Source organism: Solanum verrucosum, unplaced genomic scaffold, assembly GCF_900185275.1.
Source record: "Solanum verrucosum unplaced genomic scaffold, falcon-dt-bn FXZP01000007.1, whole genome shotgun sequence".
In the NCBI taxonomy this organism is placed as follows: domain Eukaryota; kingdom Viridiplantae; phylum Streptophyta; class Magnoliopsida; order Solanales; family Solanaceae; genus Solanum; species Solanum verrucosum.
The window spans coordinates 1053667-1067086 of record NW_026020177.1 but is presented as its reverse complement, the minus strand read 5'-3'; the positions used below and the strand labels follow the sequence as shown (position 1 = coordinate 1067086).

Below are 13420 nucleotides of genomic sequence, written 5' to 3'. Positions count from 1 at the left end.
TCCAATCGACGGACCGTCGATTGATTGAAGGACCGTCAGTCAGGTCCGACAGCAGCTAATTTAAGGGTCTTTTTGGTCTTTTCCTATTTCGTTTAACCCCTAAGATACGTCGTTTAGACCCTAAATCATGAGGTTTTAATTAGTTTAAGCCTAGAAACATAACTAGAACTTACCTAAGTCAAATTCATTAATCAAAACTTAGAAAATTAGAAGCAAGGAAGGGAGAAAAAAGGTCAAGAACCCTAGTTCAAGAACGCAGCAAGTTTCCTTCAGTTCCAGCCCTGAAATCGAAAGATTTCTCCGTGGAATTCGTCACCAGGTATGTGGGATTTCACTAGTGGGTTCCTTTCGCCCGTTAGGTCCCTAGAATTCAGTCAGATTCTTGATTCCATGATTATGAACAAACCTAGGGTTTCTAGAATTACAACAGATCATCATGAATTAGTTATTTAAATGTTCCAAATCAGATTATCATGTTATTGCTCAGTTTATCGCATGAATTTCAGAACCCTAGCTATGTATTTCTTTAGTTCTTGAATTACACATGCTAGGTCAGATATTTCAGTATTCAGTTTTACATGCCTCAGTTTATGAATGCATCATTATCAGATTAATTGTTGCATTCTCAGTTTGCATGTTCAGTTTCGAGCTATCCAGTATTTACAGAAATTCAGTCATAACTAGTTAACCACTTAATTCATTGGGAGTAGCATAATACCGAGTTGGACTAGGGTTTCAGCGTACCCATATAGTCCCAGAACTACGAGCCACGTAGGTGTAAGTCCCCTCTGTGGGCAACATCAGTTTAGTGATCACGCCAGCATGCCTTATACCTCTGGCAGGGTATATTGGTCCTCTCGATGGGGCGTATACATCGGACTCCACATTTAGCTCATGTGGTTTTATGTCGGTTATTAGTAGCTCCCACAGTTCAGTCAGACTCTATTGCATTGACCATATTTCAGTACAGTCAGTATTCAGTCTCAGCATGTTATAAATTTGGTCATTGCATCAGTTAGCTCAGTATTCAGTATTTTCAGTATCTATATCATGTTCAGATTATATCATTGCTCAATATGCTTTGTTCAGTTATATGCTTTTTCAGCTTTACTCTATCTTGCATGCTCAGTACCTTTCAAGTACTGACGCATACGTGCGCTACATCTTCTCGTAATGTAGGTTCAGGTTCTCAGTATCCAGATCACGTTTAGATCGGTTCCCGATCTCCAGTTCAGCAGAATCAGTGGTGAGTCCTCATTCTCCGAGGACAATAGTCATGAGTTTCTTTTCAATATTTTTAGTCTTTAGTTTCAGTTTTGCTAGATCTAGTTGGGGCATGTCCCAACATTTCTAGTCGGTTTAGAGGCTTATTTCAGACATAGATAGATTTAGCTTAGTATTGAGTTAATAACTTCTTTGTATTAAACTCATAAGTTTTCATATATCTCAGTTATAGTATATGGGTATTCCCCATCTTTTCATCTTATTTATGATTTAGCTTCCGCACAGTTCTATTATTCAGATTGTATTTAGTATGCTCATGATCATGCCAGCAGGGTTAGCTTGGGATCACTTGTGGTCCTAGGTCCCGTGTCCGTGTCTCGGGGGTAGCTCGGGGCATGACAAACTTGGTATCAGAGCATTAGGTTTAAGTGTCCCAGGATGTCTGAAAAGCCGCACTAGGTAGAGTCCTTTTCATGGGTGTGTAGTGCGCACCACATCTAATGAGAGGGAGGCTACAAAGTGTTTTAGGAAATCTTCATTCTCTTCTTACTCTTATCGTGCGTAAGGTATGATCTAAATTCCATTCTAACTCGATGTTCTATGTTTCAGTGATCATGCCTCCTCGTAGAGCTTATGTCAGGAATGCGAATGCCAGGAACGCAAACGCAGCTCCTCCAGTTCCAGATCAAGAAGTGTCGAATGCTGAATTCAGGAATGCCATTCAGATGTTGGCTCAGAGTGTCGCTAACCAGAACAATCAGCGGGTTCAAGCTCCTGTGAATACAAATGGTGGATCAGCAGCAGCAAGGGTCCGTGACTTTGTTAGGATGAATCCTCCAGAGTTCTTAGGATCGCAGACTGGTGAAGATCCCCAAAATTTCTTGGATGAGATCAAAAAGATCTTTGAGGTGATGCAGGTCACTGGGAATGATCGGGTTGAGTTAGCATCTTACCAACTTAAGGATGTAGCTCATATCTGGTATACTCAGTGGAAGGAGAACAGGGGTACAGATGTCGCTCCTATTACTTGGGATTGTTTTAGCGAAACCTTTCTGGACAGGTTTTTCCCCATAGAGTTGAGAGAAGCAAGGGCCCAGGAATTTATGAACTTAAGGCAGGGTAACATGACTATCCAAGAGTATGGGCTCAAGTTTAACCAACTCTCCAGGTATGCTCCTCACATGGTTGTTGATTCCAGGGCTCAGATGAATAAGTTTCTCTATGGAGTGTCAGACTTAGTGAAAACAGAGTGCAAGAATGCTATGTTGTTGGGAGACATGAATATCTCTAGGCTCATGACTCATGCTCAGCAGGTTGAGGGTGATAAGCTTAGGGAACATGCTAAGGAGACTAAGAAAGAAAGAACAGGTAACTACGAGTATTCCCACCAGAAATCGGGTGGTGGAAACCGCTCGCATTTTCAGCAGAAGTCTTCGACTCCAGCCCCTTCATCAGCTAGTGTTCCATCCCCCAGGTTCCATAATGATCAGAAAGGTAGGGCATCAGGCTCTAAGTCTCAAGGTAGTGTTTCAGGCACCAAAACTTACCCAACTTGCCCGAAATGTAGTAAGAACCATCCGGGCGAGTGCCTTGCAGGTAAGGAAGGATGCTTTGGGTATGGCCAGTCTGGTCATAGATTGAAGGATTGTCCTTTAAGACAAGGTCAAGGAGGAAATAATGGTAGAGCTCAGTCTACAACTTCAGCAGCACCAGCAGGTCGCCCGACTCAGCAGGGTAACTCTTCTGGTACTGGTGGCGGACAGCGCCAAAACAGGCTTTATGCTCTTCAGGCTCGTCAAGATCAGGAAGATTCTCCTGATGTAGTCACTGGTACGTTACGAGTCTTTGATCTTGATGTTTATGCATTGTTAGATCCAGGGGCTACTTTGTCTTTGTAACTCCTTATATAGCAGTCCAATTCAGTGTTAGTCCAGAAACTCTTTCAGAACCCTTCTCAGTCTCTACTCCAGTCGGTGACCCAATTATAGCTAGACGGGTATACAGAAATTGCCCTGTCACAGTCTCTCAGAAAGTCACCTCAGCAGATCTTGTAGAGTTAGAAATGGTAGACTTCGATGTCATTCTAGGCATGGATTGGTTACATTCATGTTATGCCTCAGTCGATTGTAGAACTAGGATTGTTCGTTTTCAGTTTCCAGACGAACCAATCCTAGAATGGAAGGGTAGTAGCTTAGCGCCTATGGGTCGATTCATTTCTTACCTTAAGGCCAGAAAGATGATCTCTAAGGGTTATCTCTATCATCTAGTTTGGGTTAAGGATTCTAGTTCTGAAACCCCAACTCTTGAGTCAGTTCCTGTAGTCAGTGAGTTTCCAGAAGTGTTCCCAGAAAATCTTCCTGGAGTTCCTCCCGAAAGGGAAATAGACTTTGGAATTGATCTCCTTCCAAATACCCAGCCTATCTCTATCCCTCCTTACAGAATGGCTCCAGCTGAGCTTAAGGAATTGAAAGAGCAGTTGAAAGACCTTCTAGATAAGGGCTTCATCAGACCTAGTATTTCACCATGGGGTGCACCAGTATTGTTCGTAAAGAAGAAAGATGGTTCTCTCAGAATGTGCATTGACTATAGGCAGTTGAACAAAGTCACAATCAAGAATAAGTATCTTATCCCCAGGATTGATGACTTGTTTGACCAACTTCAGGGTGCTAGTCATTTCTCAAAGATAGACCTCAGATCAGGTTATCATCAGCTTAGAGTCAGAGATAGTGACATTCCGAAGACAGCCTTCAGAACTCGGTATGGTCATTATGAATTTGTAGTTATGTCATTTGGACTAACCAATGCCCCTGCAGCTTTCATGGATTTGATGAACAGAGTGTTCAAGCAGTACTTGGACTTGTTCGTTATCGTCTTTATTGATGATATCCTCATTTACTCTAGGAATGAGGAAGAACATGCGAGTCATTTGAGAGTTGTTCTGCAAACTCTCAAAGATCGCCAGTTATTTGCAAAATTTAGTAAGTGTGAGTTTTGGTTACAATCAGTTGCCTTCCTTGGGCATATTGTGTCTAGTGAAGGAATTCGAGTAGATTCCCAGAAGATAGAAGCAGTGAAACAATGGCCCAGACCTACCTCTGCTACAGATATCAGTAGTTTCTTGGGTCTAGCAGGCTATTACAGACGGTTTGTGGAAGAATTTTCATCCATAGCCTCTCCATTGACTAAGTTAACTCAGAAAAAGGTTAAGTTCCAATGGTCAGATGATTGTGAGAAAAGCTTTGCAGAATTGAAAACTAGGTTGACTACAACTCCTGTCTTGACTCTACCAGAGGGTTCAGATAGTTATGTGATCTATTGTGATGCATCCAGAGTCGGCCTAGGTTGTGTATTAATGCAGCGAGGTAAGGTTATAACTTATGCTTCTAGACAACTTAAGGTACATGAGAAGAATTATCCAACTCATGACCTCGAGCTAGCAGCAGTGGTGTTTGCACTTAAGATTTGGAGACATTACTTGTATGGTGTTCACGTAGATGTGTTCACAGACCATAAGAGCCTCCAGTATGTATTCACCCAGAAAGAGCTGAATCTTCGCCAGAGAAGATGGCTAGAGTTCCTCAAAGATTATGATATGAGTGTGCATTACCATCCTGGTAAGGCAAATGTAGTAGCAGATGCCCTTAGCAGACTATCTATGGGTAGTGTAGCACATGTTGAGGAAGAAAGAAAAGAGCTAGCAAAGGATGTTCATAGACTTGCTCGCCTAGGAGTTCGTCTTATGAGCATATCAGATGGTGGTGTAACAGTTCAGAATGGGGCAGAATCTTCTTTGGTAGTAGAGGTTAAGGAAAATCAAGACAGTGATCCAATCTTGCTTGAACTTAAGGGTGCAGTCCATAATCAGAGAGTGGAGGTTTTCTCCCAAGGGGGAGATGGTGTACTTCGCTATCAAGGTAGATTGTGTGTTCCTGATGTGGGTGAATTGAGACAGCATATTCTCGCAGAAGCCAACAATTCCAGATATTCTATTCATCCAGGCGCCACTAAGATGTATCGCGATCTGCGGGAAGTCTATTGGTGGAATGGTATGAAAAGAGATATAGCAGATTTTGTGGCTAAGTGCCCCAATTGCCAGCAAGTCAAGGTAGAACATCAGAAACCAGGAGGTATGACTCAAGAGATTGACATTCCTACTTGGAAGTGGGAAGTGATCAACATGGACTTCATCACAGGTTTACCTCGTACTCGCAGACAACATGACTCCATTTGGGTGATTGTTGATAGGGTTACTAAGTCTTCTCGCTTTTTGGCGGTCAAGACTACAGATTCGGCGGAGGATTACGCCAAGCTTTACATTAATGAGATTGTGAGGTTACATGGAGTTCCTTTGTCTATCATCTCAGATAGAGGTCCTCAGTTTACCTCTCATTTCTGGAAGTCATTTCAGAAAGGTCTTGGCACTCAGGTTAATCTTAGCACAACATTTCATCCGCAGACGGATGGTCAGGCAGAGCGTACCATTCAGACCTTAGAGGACATGTTGAGAGCTTGTGTGATCGACTTCAAAGGTAGTTGGGATGATCACCTTCCTCTAATAGAGTTCGCCTACAACAATAGTTACCATTCCAGCATTCAGATGGCCCCTTATGAGGCATTATATGGGCGTAGATGTAGATCTCCAGTTGGTTGGTTTGAAGTAGGTGAAGCAGCCTTGATAGGACCAGATTCGGTCCTTGATGCTATGGAGAAAGTGCAACTCATTAGAGATAGACTTAAGACTGCTCAGAGTCGCCAAAAGTCTTATGCAGATGTGAGAAGAAGGGAACTAGAGTTCCAAGTTGATGATTGGGTTTTCCTAAAAGTGTCACCTATGAAAGGAATGATGAGATTTGGCAAGAAAGGAAAGCTCAGTCCCAGATATGTAGGCCCTTACCGGATCTTGAAAAGGATTGGTAAAGTGGCTTATGAGTTAGAGTTGCCAGCAGACTTAGTAGCAGTGCATCCAGTCTTTCACATTTCTCTTTTGAAGAAGTGTGTGGGTGATCTAGCATCCATAGTGCCATTAGAGAGTGTGGCCGTGAAGGATAGCCTTTCTTATGAGGATGTACCAGTTGAGATTCTCGATCGTCAGGTTAGAAGGATAGCCTTTCTTATTAAGCTTACATATGATCATTCGATAGTATTCGTATATTCCATACATACACTACATTGTCGAGAACATTTTATTTTAAGGCAAAAGCGTTTCTCTAAAATCTTAAAGTGCAATATTTTTTTAATTTTTATTTTTTGTGAAGATAAATAAACCCTAGTTTGAGAATATCAAGTTGGTAGGAAGATTGTAAATCACTAACATTTAAAAAAGAAAAAAGAAAAGTTAGGAAGAAGAGGAGATAAATAATTTAGATCTACTTGATAAAACAAGATACTCTATAGAGGGATGCTAATAAGCAATGGATATTATTGAAATAAGTTAAATTTTGGGCTTTTTTATTTTTTTATATGTTAGGCTTTTGTGTAAATAGTCAAGCTTTAGAATCCATAAAAAATTGTGTTTTAATAAACATATCCTAATAATTATAAAGGAATCCCTTTTAACACATATTTAATACTATATATTTATTTATACTTTGAAAATCCCTCATTGACTTCCCCATTTTTGTATCGCCCGTTTCCAAAATTTCCAAATATCCCTTCCTTCTGTTGAGTGATAGATTTGTAAAAGCGCGCCTCCAAAACCCTCACTGACCTCACTGTTTCCGGCGATTTCGTCGCTCTCTCTTCTGCAGACATTCGCCACGGTATACCCAAGTGTCTCTGAAGACAGACATCATCTATGTTTTCTATATCCACACATTCATTTTGATATTTGTTTTTTTGATTCAGGTGGGAAGATGCATCAAGGCTATCAGAATAGTGGAGCTGCCGATTTGGCTCAGCTACAAGCCACCATGCAAGCAATCGAATTAGCCTGCAGTTCATTTCAGGTCAAATTCATCTCCTTTGATTGCTTACATCAAAGTATAATTAACTTCATGTCCTCCAATTTTGATTTCTGAGAAACTGGATACTAATAGTTTCTAATGTGCTTGCAAAAGAAAAAAAAACACCCAAACAGAAAAGTATTGATGTGCAAGTATATTAACATTGGTATCGCACAAGGATTAGTACTTGCAAGCTAAGAGCACTCTGGTATTTCCATATCTGAAATCAATTCAACTGCTAAACCATTTGTCATGCATATATTGTGATACGCTCAAATTACATCTTTTTTTGATGAAGAAAGGTAAAGCTCAAATTACATCTTTTAGGAGCGGCCCTAACAAATATAGTGACTCGCAAGAGTCGGATGGAGTTTGAGCATTAGATTTAGATATTATATGTGGAACTAGCAATCTTAGTTTATCCCCCTAAATATGTTTGAATATATTAAAACTACTAGATTAAGACTAACTATTAAGACTTCAGGTGTGCTGTATTGAAATGATGAAAAAACTCTTGGATTTCATACCTAACCCAGGTGTGCTAATGGATATAATTGACCAAGCTTTCTTAGTTGATGTGGATTCCATGACTAGCAATTCTCAGTTATCCACTCAATATTTCTCAATATTGAGGGGCCTAATCCAAATTTAACTCCATTGGGTCAAGAGGATTGCTCTAAGATCAATTGGTTAAATTACCCATGTGTGATATTCCTACCACTTGTTCAATCACTTTCATTAGAACTAATTGACCTTTCAACTAGCCTAATTCCTTGCTAGTTAATTTAATCAATCCTAATTTCCATGCGTCAAGAAAGAATCAAGACATTTACGGCATAAGTTAATGTTTGCAACCACTATTACATTAAATAAGCAAGAAATTAACTAGATAACATTGAACCTAATCATATACAAGCTTGTATATATTAATCCTTCAAGTTCACAACCTAGGGATGGGTTACAAACCTAGTAGAATCCTCGCTACTCATAAAAGAAAGAGAGATGACAAAAGTAATCAAACTACTACTACTAATTAACCTTAAAAAGGTAAGAGAATTCAAACACAATGATGTTGATCCTCCAAACCCTTCCAAAGTAGTCAAAGCCATATTACTCTACTACAAAGGTTTCTAGATAATAATAATAATAATAATAATAATAATAATAATAATAATAATAATAATAATAATTTTAAACGACCTAGATTACTATTTATACGAGCTGAAACTATTGGACAAAATTACCTCTGTGGAGCTAAAATGTAGAGACAAAACATGGAGACAATTGGAAATTGGCTCCACGTTTGGTCCTTGGTCATCAAGTTCAGGTAGAAAACGTGGAGTGAAATTGTAATTCATGTAGCTGGGAAGACTAACAGACTTTGGCCATCAACCTAGGTTTGTCCAATCATGGATACGTTTCCCAATCGTCTTCACCTTTTTCTTTAGTTGTCATGCTCCAGCATTTAGCCAATTTTCAGCATTTTGGAGTCCTCAGAATTGGCTCCTCGAGTCATTTCTAATCATGCTGCAATCCTTAACCTTCTGCCACTTCACTTCTTTGCTTCTGATTTCATCTCTTCTCAGCTATTTTGATTCATTTCTTTACCAATTGTTTCCTTTGAGCTCAAACACGGGAAAACAACCAAATTAAGTTAGTTTTAGGCTATGGAATAGTACTTAAAGAATCATAAAATTGAATGAAAAAAAAATGAATTAAGTTGAAAAAGTGTGAATTTATCACCATGTTCAACTGCAAGTGTAAAGTCAAGACGTATATGCCCGTACTGTTGTAGGTATGTACTGCTTTTCCGTACAAAGTAGCCATGATTTGATCCTAAGGAACAAAGTGATTTTCTGAACAATATCAGAGTAACTTATTTTTACCAAATCAAATGATCCAATACACATGCTGTGAGGTTCAACTTCTAGAAAAAGACTTCTGGATGGAAAGTTCAGAGCGGGTGCTAAAAATTTGGGTTGTGCTGCGTCCAACTGAACTATTAAATTTATGTTAGTTTAGTCATACTTACCTGAAGAATTTATAGTTGGTTGTATAATTTTGAAGGTCTAATTAAATTGAGTAAGAGCTCAGTTTAACACACTATAACCTGCAATGGAAGCATGTTTCACTTGTTCGTTATGATTTGGAAGTGTTTCACTTCATTTACCATTTCATTAATCCCAATTTGTTGGTATGAATAACCTGGAAAGCTTTTTTGTCTCTCCTGCTGTCTCTGTTGAGTGGTTCAATTGTTAACTATTTGGCTTTATGCTCTGATAATCCATTCCATTCTATTCCCTTTTGTTGCTGATAGGTTCTGAATTCTTGGTTCCACGTAATTTACTTGATAATTGTTCTGAAAGTTGGTTAATCCTCATAATCATATTTATATTAAGATCAATCACAAATGCAGACATCTGGGATATGTTTGAGCATATAATCTTTTCTTCCTCCTTTTAGCACATAATCTTGTTCGTGTAAATACGTTTAAGACCTTAGAAATGACGTGAGATTTAATTGAATTGGTTTACCTTCTTACTATCCGAAACAACCTCTCTACCTCCACGAGGCAGTGGTAAGGTCTGCATATACCCTACCCTCCCAGATCCCACTTACTGGGATTTCACTGCGTATGTTGTTGTTGTTGGTTTACCTTCTTACTGGCCATTTGGTGTTGAGCTTTTGTTCTAACAAGTGTCCTGGACAGTTTTGTAAATAAACTCTCTTTCTCCCAATTTACATGGTACTCTTTCCATTTTTAGGACGTACCACAACACCATTCTATTAATAATATTGTCTCTATATATATAACTTTCACAACTTTCTAGAATTCAGCTTCATTTGACAATTTAGGTTTTAAACTACAACATTGATGTGATATTTTCTACATCGATCAACTTTCAACCATTACTTTAATATTTTCTTCCACTACAACAAATTTGATATATAACTCAAGTTAATATCTTAAAGTCGTGTCAAGTCAAACAACAATTTATGAAGTAGGACGAACGAGACTTTTTTCTCCCTTTTTTAATCATAGTGACCACATTACAGGTTCCTTAACATATGCACAAAATTATGTGTCGGCACGTGGGTATCTTGAAATTCTTATATTAAAAGTATTTTAATTATTTGAAATTTTTACGTGTGGACCATATAGAGAGTTTGGTTCCTCAAAAGATTACTATGCTGTAGAGGTTATTTATCTAGCTCATAACAATTAGTATAGGATGCTGACTAATGGTTTTCCTGTGGATACATGCCTTATACATTTTCTCTGTAACTTCTTGTTAGTGGCCATTTAACTTGGATTTTAAGTCTCAGAGAAAAACTTGTAGAACCTTATTTTATTGGGAAAATTATACAAAATGTCAGCCCATGAAGTTTATTTATCATCTTTTTAGCCCAATTTATAAAAGTTACATAAAATGACCATTAGGTCATATTCCCCCCCCCCCCCCCCCCCCAAACCAAAATGGCCATCTGCATTCTTTCTTCTTCTTCTTCTTCTTCTTATTATTATTACTACTCTGCTTCTTCTTCTGTGTTTGCTTGTTCTTCGTCGCCTGCTTGTTCTTCTTCATCATCTTTTTCTTTTGCTGGTTTGTTAATCTTCTTCGTTCCTTTTTTCTTTTTTTTAATTAAACATGCTGAAAACGTGAATTGTTTTGAACAATTTATATATCTAAAGAGTCGAAACATCAAGAAGATTTCATATCTAAATTTTGGGACTGTTTAAAAATGATTTGAATTGATTGGGATTGAATAGTCAATGTATACTTCATGTATAATCAGTGTATATTTGATGTATAGTCAAACTATATTCAACTTTTTGAGTGTATCATAATATATAATCAATGTATAGTTCATGTATAGTTAAGCTATATTGTACAGTCGGTGTATACTTTCTATGACTTTTGACAAACTATATTGTATAGTCAGTGTATAGTCAATGTATACTTCCTATGCCTTTTGAATATTTTTTATGTAAATAAAACATGACTATATTTATTGTAATCTAATTATTTTATTGTATATATTTAAAATTAGTTCTTTAAATTGGCAGATGCATATGAATCCAGCAGCAGCTGAGGAAACCATTTTGTCACTAAGCCAGTCTCCTCAACCATACCATGCATGCAAATATATTCTGGGTAGGTCCTTGTAATCATCCTCTTCATAGCTCTCTAAAATTTTCAAAGTTCAGACTCACTATCACCATTGCACTGTTTCAAGAAACAAATAAATGCGAGCATATGAAATGATAATTATTTTTGTAGAGTAAAATTACTCTTTTATAGTTATGTTGTTGCCTGATGGATGAGGAAGTTTGCTTTCCTTGTGTCTATGAGAAACAAAGTTGCTAAATTCGATGAGCTTCCATATTTGTAGAACAAGCTATATTTTTTGACAATGGTAACTGTATATTCACCCCAAAAGGCATTTACAAACCTGGGACAATAGTGGGGGAGATAGATAGTTTAGTCGATTTCATAGGACAATTGTAAAGTTTCATGTCTAGTTGTTGGTCTTGATGTAGAACAAGCTATATGATGTCATAATGTCAGCCAATGGTGTATGCAGGATTTTACATAAGCGGTATCACCTTTTAAAATGAGAAACAATAAATAAATAATGTAACACCATAGTAAAAAAGAACAAAATATAAATAAAACACAATTTACGTCTACTACTATACCTTTCTTATATATATATTTTTAAAAATATTATAACATTTTCTCAATGAGTTCTTTTTTTAATGTATCTAAAACAACCTCATTAAATAATAGTACTAAATATTTTTATACAAAGTACCAAATAATTACTAAAGCTATTTGCAACGAAAATGGCCTTAAGACTTCGGAGCAAGTACTCTGAGTAACTTGTAGTAGCAAGATGGAACTTCATTGGATTAGGTGGCTCTTAGTAGGGATATGGCCTTACTATGGGGCATTTGCGGACGGCATGTGACATTGACTGCTGTTTGTGTGTGGGCACCATAAGCTCTGCTTGCGACGGGCTGGTTGGCATTGACACCTAAGTTGTTTGGACTCGAGTGTGTGTATCTGGTATGGGTATAGATCTAAAGGTTGGATTCTTCATCATGTAAATTTTAGGATTCAAGAGTAGGACCCGAGTGCTAGGATGAAGCCTGTAAATGTATATTATGACATATAAAGTAAATATATCGATTAGTTCAGGGGAGATTTGATGATAACGGGAGAGGAAGAACCTAACTCCATAGATAGGGGAGATGATAGAGAAATTACAAAATCAGGGGAGACTGGGCTAGCAATACAGAGCACAAACACAGAAATAGTTAATTGGGAGGTGGAGGAACCTGTTCCAATTATGGTGCAACAACAACAAAGGGCTCAAGATGTAGATAAAGCGAATTCAACATGGGTACAACAGAACTTGATAAAACTGGGAAAATCTTTGGGATCGATTTCCAAGGGCATGAAGAGGAGGCAACAGAGTTACTGCTACAAATAGACAGTTGCAGACAAGTCAGGAGAATGGAGCAGGATACAGAAGTTAAGAAACTCAAGATCAAGGGTGCACAAGAACTTAAAAGTCTTGTAGCCTTTGATGTAAAATTTAAAAGTTCTGGAAGTAGGAATAAGGGGAGGAACACAATTTTCAACACATGATGAAATTTAAGCTAATATCAGGAATGTTAGGGGATTAAACGATAGGGAGAAGAGAAGGGTTGTACATAGTTTGTTGTCTGGATGGAGAGTTTAAGCTAATATCATGGAATGTTAGGGGATTAAACGATAGGGAGAAGAGAAGGGTTGTACATAGTTTGTTGTCTGGATGGAGAGTAGATATAGTTTGTCTCCAAGAAACAAAAATTGAAGGGGATATTTCAGAGATGGTAAAGCAGATTTGGGGAGGCAGGTGGATTAGATATGCCTGTCTAAAAGCTAGTGGAACAAGAGGAGGTATCTTATTGATGTGGGATGCGAGGGCATGGATGGGGGAGGTCTTGGAAATTGGTTCTTACACCATTACTTGTAAATTTGAATCACAAACCCAGAATTTTAGCTGCCATATATCTGGAGTGTATGCTCCTAACTGTTACAAGGAAAGGAGACTTGTATGGGAAATTGAGCTCAGTAAGGGGGTTGATGGAGGGACCCTGGGCAATGTGTGGGGACTTCAATGTATCTAGGTACATATCTGAGAAGAAGAACTACAACAGAAGAACTAAGGGAATGAGAGAGTTTTCTGATTTCATAGAGGAC

At 38.2% G+C, this 13420-nt stretch overlaps 2 protein-coding genes across 8 annotated transcripts in view; one reads left to right on the top strand and one right to left on the bottom strand.

The window, feature by feature from the left end:
• The window catches only part of LOC125829084 (uncharacterized), a 1125066-nt gene that overhangs the window by 1023616 nt on the left and 88030 nt on the right, over positions 1 to 13420 (bottom strand). The gene's annotated exons all lie outside the window — the stretch shown is intronic.
• The window catches only part of LOC125829078 (uncharacterized), a 161157-nt gene that overhangs the window by 88376 nt on the left and 59361 nt on the right, over positions 1 to 13420 (top strand). For 6 of the 7 annotated variants that reach the window (XR_007443071.1, XR_007443072.1, XR_007443073.1 and 3 more), the window contains exons 1-3: positions 6939 to 6983; positions 7069 to 7169; positions 11236 to 11323. Coding sequence is in view for 3 of the 7 variants with exons in the window: in XM_049508354.1 (XP_049364311.1) it covers positions 7077 to 7169; positions 11236 to 11323 (181 nt within the window). In the remaining 4 variants the exon portion in view is untranslated. Of the gene's footprint in view, positions 1 to 6938; positions 6984 to 7068; positions 7170 to 11235; positions 11324 to 13420 lie in introns of those variants that run through there. The other variant, XM_049508352.1, reaches the window with a different exon arrangement.